The sequence below is a fragment of the Pelophylax lessonae genome, assembly GCF_965119305.1.
Source record: "Pelophylax lessonae genome assembly, chromosome: 1".
NCBI lineage: Eukaryota > Metazoa > Chordata > Amphibia > Anura > Ranidae > Pelophylax > Pelophylax lessonae.
This window is the reverse complement of record NC_138768.1, coordinates 313,858,173-313,880,801: the sequence shown is the minus strand read 5'-3', so window position 1 is coordinate 313,880,801 and position 22,629 is coordinate 313,858,173. Positions and strand designations below refer to the sequence as shown.

The 22,629-nt window shown below is 49.7% G+C and overlaps 1 protein-coding gene across 2 annotated transcripts in view; it reads left to right on the top strand.

Moving 5' to 3' along the window:
* The window catches only part of PARP2 (poly(ADP-ribose) polymerase 2), a 136,638-nt gene that overhangs the window by 31,219 nt on the left and 82,790 nt on the right, over positions 1 to 22,629 (top strand). For both annotated transcript variants that reach the window (XM_082256088.1, XM_082256089.1), the window contains exon 3: positions 11,948 to 12,084. In XM_082256088.1, coding sequence (XP_082112214.1) covers positions 11,948 to 12,084 — 137 coding nt within the window. The remainder of the gene's footprint in view (positions 1 to 11,947; positions 12,085 to 22,629) is intronic.

Genomic DNA, 22,629 nt, shown 5'->3' with positions numbered 1-22,629 from the left:
AGACAACGTGATGCCAGTAGCATACATCAATCGACAGGGAGGTACAAGATCAAAGACCCTTATGAGGACAGCACATGCGCTCCTCTCCTGGGCAGAAACGCACATTCAATCCCTATCAGCGATACATATAAAAGGTTCGCTCAATACACTAGCGGACACACTGAGCAGAAAACCGCTAGACCCAACAGAATGGCAACTGAACGACCAAATCTTTGCCAAAATCGTCAGGAAATGGGAAGTCCCGGAGGTGGATCTCTTCGCCTCGGCGAACACCAAGAAGGTGGAGAAATACTTCTCTCTGAAGAGGGAAAAGACTCCCTAGGGTTCCCATGGCCATTCAGGCTGGGGTACGCTTTCCCACCCATACAATTACTCCCCAGAACAATCAGGAAGGTTCGGACAGGAAAAGCAAGAGTGATTCTCATAGCACCACTCTGGGCAAAAAGATCCTGGTTCTTGGCCCTGAGGAAAATGACAGAGGCAGAACCCTGGACCTTGCCACTACAGAATGCCCTTCTTCACCAGTCAGGAGCCCATCACCCTCAACTTCAAACCCTAAAATTAACAGCGTGGAGGTTGAACGGGGCATTCTACGAAGAAAAGGCCTCACTCCAAGAGTGATAGAAACCCTTTTAAATAGCAGAAAACCCGTTACACAGAAAATATACAGGAAAATCTGGAATAGGTACTAAGCAAACATGCGCCAGAAAAACAGAGACCTACAAGACATAGCAACAGTGCTGGAGTTTTTACTGGACGGAGCAGAAGCAGGGTTGACAGTAAGCACCCTCAAGGTACACACTGCTGCACTTTGTCTTTCTGGATACCCAGCTTAGTGCAAACCCGCTAATTACACAGTTTTTCAAATCTATAGCGAGATCACGCCCAATCGAGACCATGAATGTGGCACCATGGAACCTCTCCTTGGTATTCAAGGCTTTCACTCAAACACCTTTTGAGCCAATCTCGGAAGCCTCTGTAGAAAACCTGACACTCAAGACGGCTTTTTTGATAGCAATTACTTCAGCCAGAAGGGTCAGTGAACTCCAAGCACTCTCAATAAAGAGCCTTTCCTCACCGTCTTTTCAGACAAAATCATACTCGGGACTGACCCACCGTTTCTTCCTAAAAACTCATCAGAGTTTCACAGATCTCAGGAAATCATCTTGCCATCCTTTTGCCAAAATTTGGCTAACCAAGGAAAGGCTATGTTCGCAACCCTGGACGTTTAGAAGGTGCACCCTAACCTATTTGGAAACCACCAAAACAATTCAGAAAAGCCCCGAATCTATTCGTACTGTTCAGAGGGATACATAAAGGAAAACCAGCGTCCAAAAACTCCATTGCCAGATGGATAAAAAACGCAATAAAAATGTCTTACGACAATCAAAAACAAGCTGTACCAACACACGTGAAGGCACACTCTACACGCTCCATAGCCACGTCCTGGGCAGAGAGAGCTGGGGCCTCCATTCAGCAAATTGGTCGAGCAGCCATCTGGTCCAGTGATTCTATTTTTGCAAAGCATTACAGGATCGACTTGGTCTCCGCCAAAGATCTGACCTTTGGTCGAAAGGTCCGCAGGCGGTAGTCCCACCCTAGGTATAAATCTTTGGGGTCTCATGTGACCGTCCTGGAGGATGACTGGGGAATAATAGAGTTATTACCTGATAACTCCTTTTCCAGGAATCCTCCAGGACGGTAGACCCCCACCCTCATTGATATAAGATACTAAGTCAGTATGTCGGCACACTCGTGTTTGAAAACAAGGCAATCTTTGTACAACTGAGGGGGCAGCCTAGGGCGGCTTGTTTTAAACTTGTGTGCTTGTGTTTCCTGCAGGAGGTGGAGCCTATCTCTCATGTGACCGTCCTGGAGGATTCTTGGAAAAGGAGTTATCAGGTAATAACTCTATTATTTTCTAGTAGAAGTTTTAGATATCCATGGCCAAAGTTGTAATTAATAATGCTGCAGTGATAGTCAAAATATGTTGTTGCTCTCAGGTGTGCTGGTGGTCATGGTCAGATCATTGCACTTGTCAATCATGACCTGAGGGATCCACAGATTAGCAAGACAGACACTGAGGGCTGCAAATGCAAATTGCCTTGTAGTCCATTTAAGAAAAGTGAGCTGGCCCGGCCTGAGCAATCATCAGCTAGCATTAATTATATTGTTGAAATTAGTAGTACTAGTACTTACAAAGATGGCTCGTCCTTTGTGGTCAGTGCGCCAGGATGCTTTCTTCTGAGGTGCTCGTGCATAGCAGTTGTGCTGCCGTGGTATGCCATTTCACTTTTGCAAAGGGAACAAAGGACCATTTTATTTGGCCTCTGCTGAAAGTATTCCCATACCCTTGACGACCGTGATCGTGCTCTCGCTCCCTTTTGTGGTACTGGAACTGGGCTGCTGGAACTGCTGCTGGAAGCCTTTTGTGGTACTGGAACTGTGCTGCTGGAACTGCTGCTGCTGCTGGATCTTTCTCCCCCAGGATCAGAAGTCGCCATTACCGCTGCTATGTTCCGCTATTTACAAGCAACTCGCGCGAGATGCGTGTGACGTCACGTCACGTGTTGACACGTCAACGCCTTTCACGCACGTCGACAATTTTTGTTGTCGACGTAGTTGACTACGTTGACGCGTCGTGGCAGCCCTAGCTGGAAGGCCTTATGTCTCATTGTTTTGTCAACAGGGAGAATACTGAAGCTCCTTGCTGCAAGATCCCGCTGCTGAGAATAAAGTATGTCCAGAGGACTTTGCAGGAACTGGTCATCTGAAATCAGGCCCACCGTGTCTGGCTGACCCTCAGCATTTTGGAAAGTTCTTCAGATGAGTTTGCTCCTTCTGATCTTCAGGTGAAGGCTCTTAGCTCTTCTGCTGAGAATCCTTTCCTTCACTCCTCTGCTGTTGATGCCTGTGGGATCTGGGAGAATTAGAAGCTTTTTAGGCACATGACTATAATCTGGGATAGGCAAGTTCCTGCTGGTGGTTCCTATCTCACTAAAATCTTACTTGCTTTCTTGCCTTTCCTTGTGGTTGTGCCTACCATACACCCTACCCTTTCAGTTATGATGGGCTTTGTTGGATCCGACTATTACCTTTTAGTGGTCTCAGGAGTCTCCTTATACCCTTTTGTGAGCTATTGTGTTTTGTCTCGCTTAGAAGATCGGTTGCCTGGCTAGGAAAACCCTTTAGTCACAGAGGTTTTTTTTTTTGTTGTTGTTTTTTTGTCACCCACCCCTCCCCTCCTTGAATCTAAGGGTTAGGAGTGTCTTTTTGCCTGTACGGTAGTTATTCCTTGCCCTTTGTTTTTGCCCGGGATCTGTTCTTCTTGGGGTTGTTCCAAGAGTTTTCTCACTGTTGACCACATGTGGTCATGGCCTTTTTGTCCCATTTTGGGACAGATATTCTACCTGTTTTGGTGAGTTCTAGTTGTTCAGTCGCTTGCCAGATTCCTGTTCAGTGTTTCTTTCCCACATGTAGTCATCCCCCTCTGGTGGCCGTCCTCTCTGTCCTGCTCTGGAGCATCAGGTTGACTATCCATCTCTACCAGGCAGATTTCCTGTCTGGTAGGGGGTTCCATTTCATCCATTCAGATTCAAGCGTTCGTCCTTTTTAGGTGATTCTTAAGATGCAAGTGATTCCCATTCCTCTTAGGGAGGCTGGTTGGGGTTTTCTGCTGTGTTGCCCTCCCTTAAAGTGATTTGTAAAGTTTTGTTTAAAAAAAAAAAGCATCTTATACTTATCTGCTCTGTGCAGTTAGTGTTGCACAGAGCGGCTCGAGTCCCTCTTCAGTGCTCCTGGCCTCTCCCTCCTGTTGAATGACCCCAGTCGCGACCTAGCCCTGCCCCTCTCTCTCCTGATTGGCTCCTGACAAGCTGTGCTGCTGAGAAACTCCTGCAACATCGCTGGATAAAGATGGGCTCAGGTAAGTATTAGGGGGGTTGCTGCACACACAAGGTTTTTTTTTACTTAATGCATTAAGATATAAAAAAAAAAATCTGCCTTTACAATCAATGGACAGCTTTTGGACATCTGAATCTCTGTGTCAATAAAACAAAAGAAAATAGGATTTTTGTACTTACTGTAAAATCAGTCCATTGAGGGATGCAGGTTACACACTTCTGTGTTCCTGCTCATGCTTTGGTACTGCTTTACCACAAAACTGAGGCATGCTGGGTAGAGGAGGGGTTATGAGTACTGGCTTTTTTATGGATTTTTATGTTAGCCAGTATTCAGTCTTCCCGATTGTGTTTAAATCTGAAATTCTGTGTCCACAAAGGAATTCCAAAAAAAGCTTTTTAAGTAAAAAATCCTGTTTTTATGGTTTATTTAGCAAACTAAAAGGGAACAAAAGGAGAAGCTGATTGTTTGGGTTTACATAAACTTTAAGATGTGAAAAAGCATTTTCTCTTTTGTTCATTGACAGATACAGCTCCTCATCTTCTTGATTACGTGGGTTATGCTGCCCCCTACAGGAGTAGGACACTAGGCAGGAAAGAACTTGACTAAGCCTATGGGGCAGTCCCAGGAGGTATAATCCCAACTCTCTGCTAGAGGGTACTCAGTTTTTTCTGCCTAGTCAGGAGTAAGGACCTAGTTCCTTGCTGGGATGTCTGGTGCTGGCAATTTTTTTTCTTTTTAAATTAAATCTTTTTCCTCTTTTTATAACTTTTTGTTCCTGTGAGATCTACAATCAAGTGCCGGACTGGGCAATGGACTGGATAATCTGGATCCAGAGGTTCCCCCCAGTCTGGCCAGCAAACGCGTGCCGACTGGCAGCTCCGCTATAGGTCAGCCGCGACATAGCCCCACTGGACGGGGGCTGGCCTGCTAGTAAAATGTCTCGCGAGGGCGCATACGAACTGGCTTCGCCTGATTTGCAGCGTTACCTCCTGGCCAACAGCACCCGCGTTACGATGGAGCGGTGGTCTGCCCACCCTGTTCCTGGTGTGGTAATACCTTTTTAGGTCGGCCTGGGGTGTTGAGCTGGCGATAGGGAGGGGGGGAGCGCGCCGCCAGCGACTGAATGATCGAACCTCGGGGGGGGCGCCTGCCAGCCTTTTATGCTGCAGATCGGCGGCCATGTTTGTGAAGCCTCAGCGGCCATTTTCTTGTGGTTTCCCATTTAAAATATCAGCGGCCATGTTTTTGGAGCCGGATTGGCAGTGATTTGACGGTGGGAGCCCCTCCTCTGCCTCTAATGCTGGTCGCTGGATATTTCTCTTCCTGATCGCAGCATGGTGCGCAGTTCGGTGCTGTGAGTACCTGACCGGTGGTGAGTCTGTGGGGTTCTCTCTCCCTCTCTCTGATGTTGCAGCGGTAGTGCTCTGTGCTAGGCCTTGTGGTGCCGCTGGTGTGGTGTGGTGTTCCTTGCAGTTTTCTACACCTTTTTTGTGTGGGTCCCCTCTCCATTCATGGAGTCCCTGGAGCATATTTCACCACCTGATCCCCTCTCAGAGGCTGTCGGGTCCTGCGGGTCCCAACACCTGACTGCACTGACGGCGGTCCTGGAGTCCTTGGTGTCCAAGGTAGATTTGGTCTTGGGCAAACGGGCTAACAAAAAGTGTCCCCTGCCTTCACCTGCTTCCTTGGTACCATCACATCCAGAATCTGATTCAGCCGCCGCGGATGCGAGTTACCCTTCGGTATGCTCGCTCAGATAGTGAAGATTGTTCTCTGCTCCTCTAGCCGTGCATGAAAAGGCGCTAGTGGATGCGTTGATTCTTAAAGATGGAGGATGCAACGAACGCAGCATCAAAGGCGCGGGTCACTATTGCCACCCACAGGTGTTATTATTGTCACAAAACAGTGGGGGTGCCCGAAACGCACCTTGGCGATCCCTAAGCATTTTGCAATGCTATACCCCTATGAGGATTCCCTTCCTAAAAAAAATGAATGGTTCCTCTTGTAGTGGACTCCCCGATTTCCAGGTTTAATAAAGCCACCTTAATCCCGGTTGAAGAGTCCCCCGATCTTCTCAGATCCGGCTGATAGGAGGTCGGAGGCCTTGACCTGCCATATGTTTACTGTGGCTGGTTTAACACTAAGGCTGGTATTTACTATTGCCCTGGTGTCGCAATCTATGACGGAATGAGCAAAACTTCTATGCCGGGAACTGGAGGGATAACAGCTCCCCCCTGCCTTTGCGGAGCTGGCGGATCAGCTGGTCCAAGGGCTACAGTTTGTCTGTGAAGCCTCTTTGGATGCGGCTCCCTTGATTTCTAGACTGTCTGTCTCAGCAGTGGTCCTGCGGCGCATTATCTGGCTGAAAATGCTGGTCTGGGGGGCCTTTCTTTTTGGCTCACGAGGCCTTTTCGTCCTTCAAGGTCTAAAGACAAGGTATCTCAGCCCTTCAAAGCCTCTGCAGGGGGTTCTAAGAGAACCTGGTCCGGCAAGCCACGAGCGGGTTCTGCTAAACCTACAGACAAGGCTTCCTCCTCATGAAGGGGCGCCCTCACCCGTATCTAGGGTGGGGGGACGTCTTTGCGGGTTTCCGGATCTGTGGACCTCCTTGACACAGGCCAAGTGGGTCCACAAAGTCATTCGCTCCGGCTACAAGATTGAGTTTCAATCATATCCTCCGGACAGGTTCTTCCCTTCCAACCTGCACTTGTCCCCAGATCACTTAGGGGATCTCTTTGGGGCAGCGCAAGACATTGTTACAAGGGGTGATTGTTCTGGTTCTGACATCGGAACGTTTTCAAGGTTTTACTCAAACCAGTTTACAGTTCCCAGGAAGGAAGGTAAGGTGCGTCCAGTTCTGGACTTTAAGACACTAAACTGCTTTGTGCGGGTACAGAAGTTCCTAATGGAATCTTTTCGCTCAGTGGTGGCATCCATACATCAGGGGGATTTCCTGGCCTCCATAGATAGCATAGACGCCTACCTACACATCCCAATATGTGTTGGTCCACCAGCACTTCCTCTGCTTTGCCGTGGGCGAGGAGCATTATCAGTTTGTGGCATTACCCTTTGGTCTCTCCTTCGCTCCTCAGGTCTTCACAAAAATATTGGCCCCAGTGCTTCTCATTGCTGCGTCAGCGGGGGATAGCAGTACTGGGGTATCTGGACAATCTGCTTTTGCGAGCAGAGTTTTCCACTGCTCTGTTGGACAACTTTGAGATTACTCTGCGAGGTAGTTCGGTTGGATTCTGAATCTTCAGAAGTCTGCTCTGGTTCCATCCACGAGCCTGGACTATCTGGGTCTGACTCTGGACTTAGCCTCAGCCAGAGTGTTTCTTCCTCTGGAAAAACATCAGAAATTGCAGGAGGCAATTCAGCTTCTGCTGTTCATCTCTTCGGTCTTGCATGCGGGTACTGGGCCTGATGGTGTCTACTTCGAGATGGTTCCGTATGCACAGTTCCACACGAGATCTCTGCAAAAAGAGATTCTGGTGAAATGTAACAAGAATCCTCAGTCTCTAGACAATCTGATCCTTTTGAGCCGAAGTACGAGGGGTCCCTGGTTTGGTGGCTTTGTTCTCAGGCACTTCGTCAGGGCAACTCGTTTCTTCCCCTTTACTGGGCGGTCGTCACCAGGGCCGCCAGCCTGTCCGGGTGGGGAGGCATCCTTGGCACAGAGTGAGCTCACCGGGTCTGGACTCTGGAAGAAGGGTCTAGGCTACCGATCAATGTACTGGAACCCTGAGCGATCAGACTCTCTCTGGATCATTGGACATGTCGTCTCCAGGGGTGTCTGGTACGGATTCAATTGGACAGTGCCATGGCCATGGCCTATATCAATCACAAAGGGGGCACAAGAAGTGTCCTGGCGGCTCGAGAAGTAGCCAGAATTCTAAGGTGGGCAGAACGATTTTTTTCCAGCCCTCTCTGCTGTGCACATTCCAAGGGTGGAAAATTGGCAGGCGGATTACCTCAGTTAACAGGCATTGGACCTGGGGGAATGGTCAATTCATCTGGAGGTGTTTCATCAGTTGTGTCTCCTGGTGGGGTACTCCCAAGGTAGATCTGTTAGCCTCTTGCCTCAACAGGAAAGTGCAGAGGTTTGTGGCACAGTCCCAAGATCCTGTAGCCGACGCCACAGACGCATTAATGGCTCCTTTTAGAGTTGGTATCATCTGTTTTACGCTTTTCCTCCTCTCAAGCTTCTGCTGAGACTCCTGCGCCGGATCGAGGCAGAAGTGATTCCGGTCATCCTAGTGGCTTCCAGATTGGCCTCGCTAATCTGGTACGGCTGGTCGCCGATGCTCCTTGGGGACTTCCTCTCAAGGAAGATCTGTTGTTGCAAGGGTCAATCTTCCATCCTGTTTTACAGTCGCTGGCTTTGACGGCTTGGCTGTTGAAAGCCAGGTGCTGAAAAATAGAGGGCTGTCTGACTCTGTGATTCCTACGCTGTTAAAGGCTAGAAAATCTACTTCTAGGAAGATTTACCATCGTACTTGGAAGATGTACATTGCGTGGTGTGAATCCCTCAGGGTTCATCCTCGCTCCTTTTCTGTGACTCGGATCTTGGCCTTCCTCCAGTGAGGAGTTGAGCAGCGCCTGGCCTTGAGTACCATCAAGGGCCAGGTTTCAGCTTTGGCGGTTTTCTTTCAATGTCCATTGGCCACACACTCCTTGGTGTGTACCTTTCTCCAGGGAGTGAGACACTTGGTTTCTCCAGTGCGGTTTCTATTGCTGCTGTGGGACCTCAATTTTGTGTTGTCAGTTCTCCAGAAGCCTCTCTTTGAAAACATTCGGGAGGTTCCCCTACTTACATTGTTCCAGAATGTGGCCTTTTTGGTGGCTATTACTTCTGCGCGCACGGTGTCCGAGCTGGCAGCGCTGTCTTGTCATTCGCCTTACCTGGTGGTTCGCAGGGATAAGGTGGTTCTTCATTCATGTCCGTCGTTCCTTCCAAACGTCGTCTCTGATTTTCATTTGAATGAAGACGTTGTGTTGCCCTCCCTGTGTCCCAGGCCCAAGCATCCTAAGGAAATTGCCTTGCATTCTCTGGATGTGGTTCGGGCAATAAGGGTGTACTTGGCAGCTACAGAGTCTTAAAGAAAGTCAGACTCACAATATGTCCTCACCGGATGGACCTCACAAAGGGTTGGCTGCTTCTGCTGCGACAATTTCCAGATGGATCAGACAGACTGTGGTTCATGCTTATTCCATTAAGGGTCAGGTTCCTCCTTTCCCGTTAAGGCGCACTCTACTCGGGCGCTTAGTGCCTCCTGAGCCTTCAGTCGTCAGTGATGCAGGTTTGCAAGGCGGCTACCTGGTCGTCTGTGCACACTTTCAGAAAGTTTTATAAGGTGGATGTGTTTGGCATCTGCGGATGCTTCCTTCGGCCGCAAGGTTTTGTACGCTGCTGTTTAGAGGACTTGGTCCTCTTTTCAGGGTGTTTTAATTTTTTCCAGGTGAGCTCCAGTTTTTTTTATGGTTAAGCTCCTTGTTACCTGGTTGGCTTTGTTTAGCCTTGGGAAGTATTTTTTTTTCTTGCTGTTCGCACCCCACATGTTTGACACTGCTTTGGGACTTCCCATGTAGTCAATGTCAATGAACGAAAGAGAAAATGGGATTTTTGAATTACTGTATAATCCATTTCTCTGATGTTCATTGACGGACAGAGCATCCACCCCCTCTATGCAGTTGTGGGTTTTTTCTTCTGACACTGCTTATAACAAAACTGAGTACCTATTCTACTAGAATGATTCTTGCGCTGTCGTGGGAAGTTTACATATCATTCTACCCCTGATGCTGCTCGTACAATAACTGGTACCTCCTAAAAATGGAGGAAAAAGCAGCAGTGCGTGTTATACGCCGATATTAAAAAAAAAAAACGGCCAGGAAGCATTGCCGAGAGCAGAAGGGGCGGGCCGGGCCGGGCCGAGGAGAAGGAAGGACTAGCTGTCTGTCATAAGAGCAGAAGGGGGCGGGCCGTGCTGAGGAGAAGGGAGAACGAGCGAGCGTAGTCATCGGAAGTCCCGCCTATGACAGACGTCGCACGTCTCGGCAGAGGAGGCGGGACTACCGATGACTGCGCTCGCTCGTTCTCCCTTCTCCTCGGCACGGCCCGCCCCCTTCTGCTCTTATGACAGACAGCTAGTCCTTCCTTCTCCTTGGCCCGGCCCGCCCCTTCTGCTCTCGGCGCTCCTTCCCGGTCTTTTCAAATATGGTCAGTTCAAATGGCGCTTGCGAGGCTGCATGTTTGGACATTGCGCTTGCGAGGCTGCATTGACACTGCTGGTGGGCTGCATGTATGGACACTGCTGGTGGGCTGCATTATGGGCACTGCTGGTGGGCTGCATTATGGACACTGCTGGTGGGCTGCATGTATGGACACTGCTGGTGGGCTGCATGTATGGACACTGCTGGTGGGCTGCATGTATGGACACTGCTGGTGGGCTGCATGTATGGACACTGCTGGTGGGCTGCATGTATGGACACTGCTGGTGGGCTGCATTATGGACACTGCTGGTGGGCTGCATGTATGGACACTGCTGGTGGGCTGCATTATGGACACTGCTGGTGGGCTGCATTATGGACACTGCTGGTGGGCTGCATTATGGACACTGCTGGTGGGCTGCATTATGGACACTGCTGGTGGGCTGCATTATGGACACTGCTGGTGGGCTGCATTATGGACACTGATGGTGGGGCTGCATTATGGACACTGATGGTGGGGCTGCATATAAGGACACTGCTGGTGAGGATGCATTGTTGGACTGCAGATGAGGCTGCATTCATGGGCACTGGTGAGATATCCTTTGATTAAAAAAAAAAAAAAAAAAAAATGTTCTGAGTTCAAAGCTGTTTATTTTAAATTTAAGCTTTTTTCCTGAAATTTCTCTCCAAATATTGGGGTGCGTGTTATACGCCGGCGCGTGTTATACGCCGATAAATACGGTATATATTCCCAATTCAGAAACTCATAAGTATTGTATAAATTAATAAATAAATATTTAAAGAGAGGGAAATAAATATGTGCAATATTAGACCTTCAGTGTACACATTAAATGTTAAAAAATAACGGAATAATGTGCAATTATAAATAAACAGTAATTGATATATAATAAATTTAAATGTGCACAGTGACTTTATTGCGATTCAACATATTCAACATATAATAAATATAAAGTGCATATGATATCAACTAGTAGTGGGATTGTGCAATAATGCGAATCTTCCAGGTGCAAGTGCAAACGACTCTTCCATGTGCAAGTGCCAATGAATCAGAGTATAAACTAAAAAATTTTATTTTTACAAATTAATTCTATTACAAATTATTAGTCAAATAAGACAAATCAATAATCAAAAGTGCTTCAGTTTCCAATCCAAAAAATGTGACAATGTCCCAGTTTTCAAATCCAGTATATTTTGATACACCTCTTCCACCTCTAATGTTTGTAAGTGATGGTGTTCTTCAGTGACAACCACTTCTAGGTGTGCTAACCCACTCACCATATTACTGCAAGTAATACTCCTGTGGTATTATTGCCAGTATGATCCTCCACTCCTATCTCAGCTTGGCTGTATTTTCAGCTCTCTGGGGGACTGCGGGTACTCTTTAAACGGGTGTTTTTCAACTCTGGGGTACTGTGGGTCTTTCTTACACCGTTATATCCATTCATCTGCCTCGCATTTACTGTGTCTCAAAATAATAGGGCCATCATGGTGTAGTATTGTTAGGCGTTTATTTTTAAAAAAACATAGTAACTTACAGTCAAAAACCTTTTTGTGCTGCTTGTGCGTATGCCTCGGGACTCGTTCCAACACTGTGTGTGTGTGTGTGTGTGTGTGTGTGTGTGTGTGTGTGTGTGTGTGTGTATGTATGTATGTATATATAATGTGTTTTGTATATGTACATCTACACACAAATGTTTTACTTTTTTTTTTTTTTTTTTTTTTTTTTTTTTTATATATATATATTTGAAACGAAATGGGTTTTTTTACAAGGTTAAGTTCATATATACTTTAAATCTCTGTTTCTTCTTTACCTTAGTGCTGGAAAACAAACCGTAAAATTCTCACCTGCTGTAGGTGTCCCCCTGCAAGTTGATTTTAGGAAGATGATCCAAAAGAATACAAAGACTGGCTACCAAAGGCAAATACGTCTTTCAGTAAAAGAACAGGACCAGTGTGAGTCTGTAGTCATAAATATGTCATTTGAAAATGTATCTCAAGTTTCAAAATGGTAAAAAAAAAAAATATTATATATATATATATATATATATACACACAGTGCCTTGCGAAAGTATTCGGCCCCCTTGAACTTTGCGACCTTTTGCCACATTTCAGGCTTCAAACATAAAGATATAAAACTGTAATGTTTTGTGAAGAATCAACAAGTGGGACACAATCATGAAGTGGAACGAAATTTATTGGATATTTCAAACTTTTTTAACAAATAAAAAACTGTAAAATTGGGCGTGCAAAATTATTCAGCCCCCTTAAGTTAATACTTTGTAGCGCCACCTTTTGCTGCGATTACAACTGTAAGTCGCTTGGGGTATGTCTCTATCGGTTTTGCACATCGAGAGACTGAAATTTTTGCCCATTCCTCCTTGCAAAACAGCTCGAGCTCAGTGAGGTTGGATGGAGAGTGTTTGTGAACAGCAGTTTTCAGTTCTTTCCACAGATTCTCGATTGGATTCAGGTCTGGACTTGGCCATTCTAACACCTGGGTATGTTTTATTTGTGAACCATTCCATTGTAGATTTTGCTTTATGTTTTGGATCATTGTCTTGTTGGAAGACAAATCTCCATCCCAGTCTCAGGTCTTTTGCAGATTCCATCAGGTTTTCTTCCAGAATGGTCCTGTATTTGGCTCCATCCATCTTCCCATCAATTTTAACCATCTTCCCTGTCCCTGCTGAAGAAAAGCAGGCCCAAACCATGATGCTGCCACCACCATGTTTGACAGTGGGGATGGTGTGTTCAGGGTGATGAGCTGTGTTGCTTTTACGCCAAACTTAACGTTTTGCATTGTGGCCAAAAAGTTAGATTTTGGTTTCATCTGACCAGAGCACCTTCTTCCACATGTTTGGTGTGTCTCCCAGGTGGCTTGTGGCAAACTTTAAATGACACTTTTTATGGATATCTTTAAGAAATGGCTTTCTTCTTGCCACTCTTCCATAAAGGCCAGATTTGTGCAGTATACGACTGATTGTTGTCCTATGGACAGAGTCTCCCACCTCAGCTGTAGATCTCTGCAGTTCAGCCAGAGTGATCATGGGCCTCTTGGCTGCATCTCTGATCAGTCTTCTGCTTGTATGAGCTGAAAGTTTAGAGGGACGGCCAGGTCTCCGTAGTTTTGCAGTGGTCTAATACTCCTTCCATTTCAATATTATCGCTTGCACAGTGCTCCTTGGGATGTTTAAAGCTTGGGAAATCTTTTTGTATCCAAATCCAGCTTTAAACTTCTCCACAACAGTATCTCGGACCTGCCTGGTGTGTTCCTTGTTCTTCATGATGCTTTCTGCGCTTTAAATGGACTTCTGAGACTATCACAGTGCAGGTGCATTTATACGGAGACTTGATTACACACAGGTGGATTCTATTTATCATTATTAGTCATTTAGGTCAACATTGGATCATTCAGATCCTTACTGAATTTCTGGAGAGAGTTTGCTGCACTGAAAGTAAAGGGGCTGAATAATTTTGCACGCCCAATTTTTCAGTTTTTTATTTGTTAACAAAGTTTGAAATATCCAATAAATTTCGTTCCACTTCATGATTGTGTCCCACTTGTTGTTGATTCTTCACAAAAAATTACAGTTTTATATCTTTATGTTTGAGCCCCGGTTCACACTTGTGCGTGTGCGGGGTTCGCATGTAATGTCGGAGCGCACTGCTCCTTCATTACATGCGATCGGCTGTGCGGTGCGAGTTTAGCCATACAGTTTGTATGGCTAAATTCGCACCGCAGCCGCACCAAACACGCACAGGGACCCTTTTTTCTCTTACGTCCTCCGACAGTCGCCGCCTCTTCATATTCGTCACATATGGGGTATTAGACTTTGCTCCGAAGGAGTAGCTAGGCAACAGAATATGTTAACAATAAAGCTTTAACATATCCCACCCTCAAGGGGTGGTCCCCTCAGTCAATACCCTCCTACTTCCTGCAACCATATCTCAGTTTTAATGTCTAGCTTGTCAGGAGTGGCTGGCTCTCTCTGTGCTGGGACTTTCTGTCCCAGACTCTTTCTTCTTTTTAATATTTTGTTTGAGTTTTCTCTCTATCTTTACTTAGCTGTTATTTTTGTCAGCATTAGTTAGTTCTTCGGACGAAGAGGATCATGCGGACTGGGTCTCGGGCTGATCCCCCTGGTCGCAGGTCGTGGGTCAGTGGCTTCCCAGTCTGCCATCGAGCGTTCAGCCAGGTAACGCTCCTGGCACAGTGAACGACCCATCCCTGTTCGGTGCAGGGATGATTGGTGAGGTGGCTACCTCACCGGACGCTGTGCGGTTTCTTAACCTCCATTGTGTGCGTCTTGAATTGCGACTCTCCCTGCCTCATGTGCAGCGGCTTGTTCGCCTGTGCGGGTTCCCCACGCCATGTGAGGTAAGTGTATTTATGTGGGGACCTGTCTGTCTGGGGGGGTCTCAGTCTGGGACTGTGTAACCTGCCTTTAATCACACTGCTTGTCTCCCTATCTCTCGGCTGCATGCTGTGGGCTGCAAGGGGGGGGGGGGAGCTGTATGACACTGTGTGTGTCAGGCTGGGCAGTGTGAGAAGCTGTGTGCTGTGGGGCATGTTTTTTCTTGGCATGTTTGGGCATATACAGCGATCGCTGCGGCGATCTAACATGTATCCTTATATTGGGATGTAATGTGTGTGTTTTTATGCACTGTGGAGCGGCGTTTTCGGCGCCAAACGACGCCATTTTACCGGCGCCCGCTCCGGCCGCATGGTTTACATGCACGGCGGCCATTTTCTTGTAGCCTCCATAGGCTTACATAGAGCGCCCTGGCAGCATCACTTCCTCTTTCCAGGAACACCGATCGAGGCAGCAGCAGCAGCGGGGTCTCCTCAGGTTTTATCCTTCTGTTCTTGCTATCCATTGCCTGTATTCAGTTTGTATATTCCCTGTGGGGGTCTCATTGTGCCTGAGTGTGGTGCGGTGGGCTGCGCTTGCTAAAAGGGGGCAGTTAACCCTTGGTTGTCTGGCATTACAGGGGCAATGGATTCTCAGGAGGGCAAGTTTCCTACAGTATTGGTGGAAAGCCAGGGGACCGCTGTTTCCCCCCCAGGGGGGGATTTAGCCACTATTGTGGCTGGCCTTGCTGCCCAGGTGCAAATGCTGGTGGCTGCTCAATCTACTAAACGGCCCAGAGTTGCTCTGTCCTCTGATTCTGAGGGTGAAGGTGATGGGGCTGTTCTGGCAGGGACCTCCTTATCGGGCTCCTGCTCCTCTCTTGATCTAGTAGGGTCTGAGGTAGAGGCTGAAGTTGAGGGGGTTGATAATTCTCCCCCTGGCTCGCCTGAAGAGCTTGCAATCATGGATGAGTTGATTGCTTCCATTAAGCAGACGCTACGTTTGCAGGACGAAGTGTGTCCCCCCGCTGCCTTGGCGGCTTATGGGACGCAGAGGAAACGCAGGACGCCGCAGGTTTTTCCCTGCAATGCTGATTTTCAGCGCGCTGTTAAGGATCAATGGCGCGATCTGCGCAAGCCTTTTGCGGTACCAAGTAAATTCAAGCTGCGTTATCCTTTCTCGCCTGCCACTGATGAACGGTGGTGTGTGCCTCCGCCAGTGGATCATGCAATTGCGGTTTTGAACAAAGCCACTGCGATTCCTGCAGAGGGTTCCCCTGTTTTCCGTGATGCCACGGATAGGAGACTGGAGTCTCTTGCCCGTCATACTTATTCTGTTACGGGTTCTATGCTTAAGGCTCTGTTTGCTTCTCTCATGGCGGCCCAGGCGATCGCAAGTTGGACGCAGATGCTTAGGCGCGTCCTAGTGGCCGATTCGGCCTCGGCGGCGACCCTGGATATGGTGGATCAGATCCACCAGGGTGTCATGTATCTGTGTGATGCGGACCTGGACCTGATTCCGTTGGCTGCACGTGTGCACAGCGTGGCGGTGTTGTCTCGCCGCCTGGTTTGGTTGAAATGTTGGTCGGTGGACCAATCTTCACGTAAGACCTTAGCCAATCTGCCTTATGATGGGTCTCGCCTTTTTGGGGAGTCCCTGGATGTGTTGATTAAGGGGATCACCGGGGGTAAGAGCACTCTCTTGCCCCATTTCCCCAAGGCTAAGGGGGCTTCTGGGAAGAAGCATGCTAATTTTCGGCCCCCTCAGGGGTCCTTTCGTGCCTTTCGGCCGCACTACAAGGGCAAACCGTTCAAAGGCCAAGGCTCTCAGAAGAAGCCCTGGTCTGGGAAACAGAAGTCCGGCCAATCCGGACCTGCAGCCCATAACAGTTCGGCCTGAAGGGGCGCCCTCACCCAGTTTTGGGGTGGGGGGACGCTTGCTCGGTTTTCTTCAGCCCTGGTTGGCCCGTGTGCGGGACAGATGGGTTCTGGAAATCGTTCGATCTGATTACAAGATCGAGTTTCTCTCTCGGCCGGAGAGCAGATTTTTTCCCTCAAATCTTCAACTGTCTCCAGAGCGCCTGCGGGATCTGCACCTGGCGGTGCGGGACCTGAGGGCTCAGGGAGTGGTGGTTCCGGTGCCTCATCGGGACAGATTTCGGGGGTTTTATTCCAATCTGTTCACCGTGCCCAGGAAGGAGGGCAAGGTTCGTCCGATTCTGGACTTGAAGGCTCTGAACCGCTCTGTGCGGGTTCGCAAGTTCCGCATGGAATCCCTGCGCTCGGTGGTGGCTGCCCTTGTTCCGGGGGAATTCATGGCCTCCATCGATTTGAAGGATGCGTACCTTCACATCCCCATATTCGAGGGTCATCAGAGATACCTTCGATTTGCCATTGCGGAGGATCACTACCAGTTCGTGGCGTTGCCCTTTGGTCTCGCCTCGGCTCCGCGGGTCTTCACCAAGGTGCTTGCACCGGTTCTGGCATTATTGAGGGCCCAGGGCATTTCTGTCCTGGGGTATCTGGACGACATTCTGGTTCGGTCTGCGACCAGACAGGGTCTGGAGGAGGACCTGTCTGTCACAATGCGAACTCTGCAGGAGTTTGGTTGGACGATAAATGTTCCAAAGTCGACACTGAGTCCGTCGGTTCGTCTCCCCTATCTGGGAATGATACTGGACTCGGTGCCGGCGAAGGTCTTCCTGCCGGAAGACAAACTCAGGACTCTTCAGGAGGAAGTCAGGTCCCTCAGGGACGTTCCACACTCGTCTCTGCGGACGTGTATGAGATGTCTGGGATTGATGGTCTCGGCCTTCGAGGCGATCCCTTTCGCGCAGTTTCACACGCGGGGTCTCCAAGCGGAGATCCTGTCCAGGTGGGACGGGCGACCTGAATCTCTGGATCTTCAGATCTCGTTGAGTCATCGCACCAGGGAAAACCTTCTGTGGTGGCTCCAGTCCCCGTTGGTGTCCGGGGGCAAGTAGTTTCGTCCGATCTCGTGGACGGTAATCACCACGGATGCCAGCCTGTCAGGCTGGGGTGGTGGTCTGGGCGTTCTGTCCGCCCAGGGGACCTGGTCGGAGGGGGAGTCTTCCCTCCCGATCAACATTCTGGAATTGCGTGCGATAAGGCTCTGTCTTCATCGCTGGACGGACCGGCTGCAGGGCTGCCCGGTTCGGGTGCAGACGGACAATGCCACGGCGGTGGCCTACATCAACCACCAAGGGGGCACCAGGAGTGCCCGAGCGGCTCGAGAAGTGGCCGACATTCTATCTTGGGCCGAGACTCATGTCCCGGCGATGACGGCGGTTCACATTCCGGGAGTGGAGAACTGGCAGGCGGACTATCTGAGTCGCCAGACCCTGGATCAGGGGGAATGGTCTCTCCACCCGGCTGTCTTCCAGATGTTGTGCGCGAAGTGGGGTCTTCCAGATGTGGACCTGTTCGCGTCTCGCCTCAACTACAAGGTGAAGAGGTTCGTGGCACGGACGCGCGACCCTCGGTCGGACGCGTTAGTGGCCCCGTGGCATCAGTACAGGCTGATGTACGCGTTTCCACCGATTCAGTTGCTGTCCAGGTTCCTTCGCAGGTTACACTCGGAACGCAGCACGGTGATTCTTGTGGCACCGGACTGGCCTCGCCGGTCCTGGTACGCAGACCTCGTGAATCTGGCGGTCGACACCCCTTGGCGTCTGCCTCTTCGAGACGATCTACTGTCTCAAGGACCGATTTACCATCCTGCTTTACAGTCGCTGGCTTTGACGGCCTGGCTGTTGAGACCGAGGTCCTGAAGGAGAAGGGTCTCTCTCCAGAGGTCGTTCATACTTTGATCAACGCGAGGAAGTCTTCCTCGGGGAAGGTTTATTACCGTACTTGGAAGGCCTATTTTGCCTGGTGTGAGTCCAGGGGGTTTTCACCCCGCACGTACTCGGTTTCCCGTGTGCTGTCTTTCCTTCAGACGGGTGTCGATCAGCGTTTGGCGCTGGCTACGATAAAGGGTCAGGTGTCTGCGCTGGCCGTTCTGTTTCAACGTCCCGTGGCTTCCAACTCCTTGGTTGGCACCTTTATTCAGGGTGTGCGGCATCTGGTTCCTCCTAGGAGGGATCCTTTGCCCCCTTGGGACTTGAATCTCGTTCTATCTGTGTTACAACGTGCTCCTTTTGAACAGATCAGGGAGATCTCGTTGTCTATGTTGTCCAAAAAGGTTGCCTTTTTGGTGGCGATCACTTCGGCTCGCAGAGTGTCGGAACTGGCGGCTTTGTCCTGCAAGTCTCCGTACCTGGTTGTTCATTTGGATAAGGTGGTCTTGCGACCTAATCCTTCTTTTCTGCCGAAACGAGTTTCGGAATTCCATCTTAACGAGGATATTGTTTTGCCTTCGTTGTGCACGAAGCCTAAACATCCAAAGGAGATGAGATTGCACTCTCTGGATGTTGTTCGGGCGATAAGGGTTTACCTTAAATCGACTGCGTCTTTTCGTAAGACGGACTCCTTGTTTGTTCTTCCAGAGGGTCCTCGGAAGGGCATGGCGGCTTCGGCCTCTACCATCGCCAAATGGATCAGGCAGACCATTGAACAGGCCTATGCCTTGCAGGGGAAGGTTCCCCCTGTGCCTGTGAAGGCGCACTCTACTAGATCTCTGAGTACGTCTTGGGCCTGCCGTCATGGGGCTTCTGTAGCCCAGGTGTGTAAGGCGGCGACTTGGTCGACCGTGCACACTTTCACAAAATTCTACAAAGTAGATGTTCAGGCATCGGCGGATGCTTCCTTTGGCCGCAAGGTTCTTAGTGCGGCTGTTCCCTAGGGTCCCTTGTTGGGGAATCCTGGCTGTTGGGATAGTTTTTTGTATCCCCTGGGTTTTTTGTCTTTTCCTGGGTTGTTGCTCCTGTTGAGCACTTATTTTTGCTGTTGCCCAGCTGGTTTCCTTCCTTTGGTAAGGTTCCTTTCTTTGATGTGGAGACTGCGTTGCCTTTCGGCGCGGATGCGTTTCCCACCCCTCATGTTTGCACTGCTTTGGGACGTCCCCATATGTGACGAATATGAAGAGGCGGCGACTGTCGGAGGACGTAAGAGAAAACAGAATTTTGGAAAATCTTACCTGTAAAATTCCTTTCTCTGAGTCCTCCGACAGTCGCCGCCCCCGCCCCTCTTTTGGGGTTTGAATGTATACTCTACTGCTATTCCACTAAAACTGAGATATGGTTGCAGGAAGTAGGAGGGTATTGACTGAGGGGACCACCCCTTGAGGGTGGGATATGTTAAAGCTTTATTGTTAACATATTCTGTTGCCTAGCTACTCCTTCGGAGCAAAGTCTAATACCCCATATGTGACGAATATGAAGAGGCGGCGACTGTCGGAGGACTCAGAGAAAGGAATTTTACAGGTAAGATTTTACAAAAATTCCGTTTTTCAGCCGCATCAGGATCGGATCGCACAGCGGTTCACACTTGTGCGATCCGATCCTGTGCGAACTGCACGATCGCACTGCGATATGCGATCAAACTGGGGGTGTCGTTAAGATTACATTGACACCCCCAGCGTATCGCATATGGCAGTGTGAACTGCCGGGGGTGCGTGTGCGATGCGGGAACAGGCTGCGGATTCGCAGCCTTCCCGCACTCGCATAAGTGTGAACCGGGGCTTAAGCCTGAAATGTGGCAAAAGGTCGCAAAGTTCAAGGGAGCCGAATACTTTCGCAAGGCACTGTATCTGTTATTGTTGCCTGGGATAGTGATGTTTCACCTTTATGATTCATTTTTTTTTTCTGTGCTGCATTATACAATTCAACATTATGAACTCTTAGATGGGCCCAAAGATTTGACGTATTTTTGGTTTTTGCAGTAATTGATCCCAGGTTTACATTGTTTTTGCACACTGCTGCTGCTTTTCCTGGAGATGGAGATGATAAATAGTCCCAGACCACACTTTTAATTTTTCTGTCTTCATCCATCTCCATTGAAATGTGATGAAATATAGGCTTAAAAAAACTGGCTGGCTGGCACCCTGTGGTGATGAGTGGCTGGCACCCTTTGGTGGGTGGGTGGCTGGCTGGCACCCTGTGGTGGATGTCTGGCTGGCACCCTGTGGTGAGTGTCTGGCTGGCACCCTTTGGTGGGTGGGTGGGTGTCTGGCTGGCACCCTGTGGTGAGTTTCTGGCTGGCACCCTGTGGTGGGGGGGTGGCTGGCTGCCACCCTGTGGTGGGTGGCTGGCAGGCACCCTTTTGTGGGTGGGTGGCTGGCGGGCACCCTGTAGTGAGTGGCTTGCTGGCACCCTGTGGTGGCTGGCTGGCACCCTTGGGTGGGTGGCTGGCTGGCTGGCACCCTTTGGTGGGTGGATGTCTGGCTGGCACCCTATGGTGGATGTCTGGCTGGCACCCTGTGCTGAGTGTCTGGCTGGCACCCTGTGCTGAGTGTCTGGCTGGCACCCTGTGGTGGGGGGGGTGTCTGGCTGGCACCCTGTGGTGGGGGGGGTGTCTGGCTGGCACCCTGTGGTGGGGGGTGTCTGGCTGGCACCCTGTGGTGGGTGGGTGGCTCCCTTTGGTGGGTCGCTGGCTGGCACCCTGTGGTGGCTGGCACCCTTTTGTGGGTGGCTGGAACCCTTTAGTGGGTGGCTGGCACCCTTTGGTGGCTGTCTGACACCCTGTGGTGGGTGGCTGGCTGGCACCCTTTGGTGGCTGGCTAGCTGACTGGCACCCTTTGGTGGCTGGCTGGCACCCTGTGTGGTGGGTGGCTGGCTGGTAAAGGCCCAGGGCCTGTGGGTGGCTGGCTGGCACCCTGTGTGGTGGGTGGCTGGCTGGTAAAGGCCCAGGGCCTGTGGGTGGCTGGCTAATCCAGGGCCTGTGGCTGGCTGGCTGGTACAGGTCTGTGGGTGTGTGCGGGTGGCTGGCTGGCACCGGGCAGCTGTGGGTGGGTGGTTGCGGCGGCTGTGTTAAAGTGCACTGGGACTGGTCACTGTACTGTATCATTGAAAAGAATCACTCACTGTCCTGACTGTGCAGTGTGCAGAGACTCCAGTATGTGACCGCGGCGGCTGGAAAACACACTGTGCGCACTGTGAGACTCCAAAACTAGGCTGAGGGAGGCGGCCTAAGAAGGCCACAGAAGCTGTGCCAGACTCCCAGTGCGCGGAGGCACGTGGCGCAACATACGCGATGACGTCACAGCAATATCGGTAACCGCCGGGGCCGATTCCGATATATTGGGGAAAGTGCATATCGGCCCTCGATATATCGGTGTTGCCAACAATCGGTCAATCTCTAATCTCTATCTCTTCTCAGTGGACTGACCCTTCAGGTTCTGACCTGCCCCCCCCCCCCCCCGATGTAGGACACCACTGTGTATTTGTTCAGCCTCACTGGAGACTAAAAAGCCTGCTGTCAGGTGACAAAAGACAAAGGAAGCATGAAAGCTGGCCACAAAATCAGAGTGTTTAAACTAACTTCCCAACTGGGCATTTCTACTGGCAAAACACCTTCCTGACGGGAGTTCCACTGGCAATAACTCAGCAGCACAGAAGATTTATTACTGTGCCAGCACCCACGGCTTCATCTGCCTATTTGTAAGACATGAATCGGTTGGTGCATGATCAACATTGGAGAAAAAACCCCTTTCAGGACAGGAGGCCTTTTTTCATTGAGCACACCTCAATATATTGATGGGAGAGACCATGGTCCTGATCATCAGGTATTGAGACGCTGACAGGTTAAGAAGGGAAAGTCAGGAATGCCCAGCATCCTACCACCAGTATGCTCTAGTGGCAAAAAGGATGTATCCTGAACTGTGATGGACTAAGCTCTGTTACACAAGGATTTGCGTAGGCGTCGCAAGACCCTTTTTCTAGCCAGCCAATCTCTTGTAGGGTTCTGGGAACTCCCTCCATATACTTAACAGGAATCCTGTCTAGAGAAGGAGTGGATCGAGAACCCAACCAGCAGACATATATGCTGCATGGTGTCATAATCCATGTAGAAATAGAGTTACGTCAAAAGACAGCTTTGGGAATTGGAAATAGGCATCCCTCTGAGCAACAATAGTACTGATTAAAATCACATCTTCTGGAATTGGAATTGCGGTCCCTAGAGATGGTAAGAACCACGTTAGCAGAATTTGCTTATTGTTGCTGGAGCAAAGAATTCCTCCTGGCACA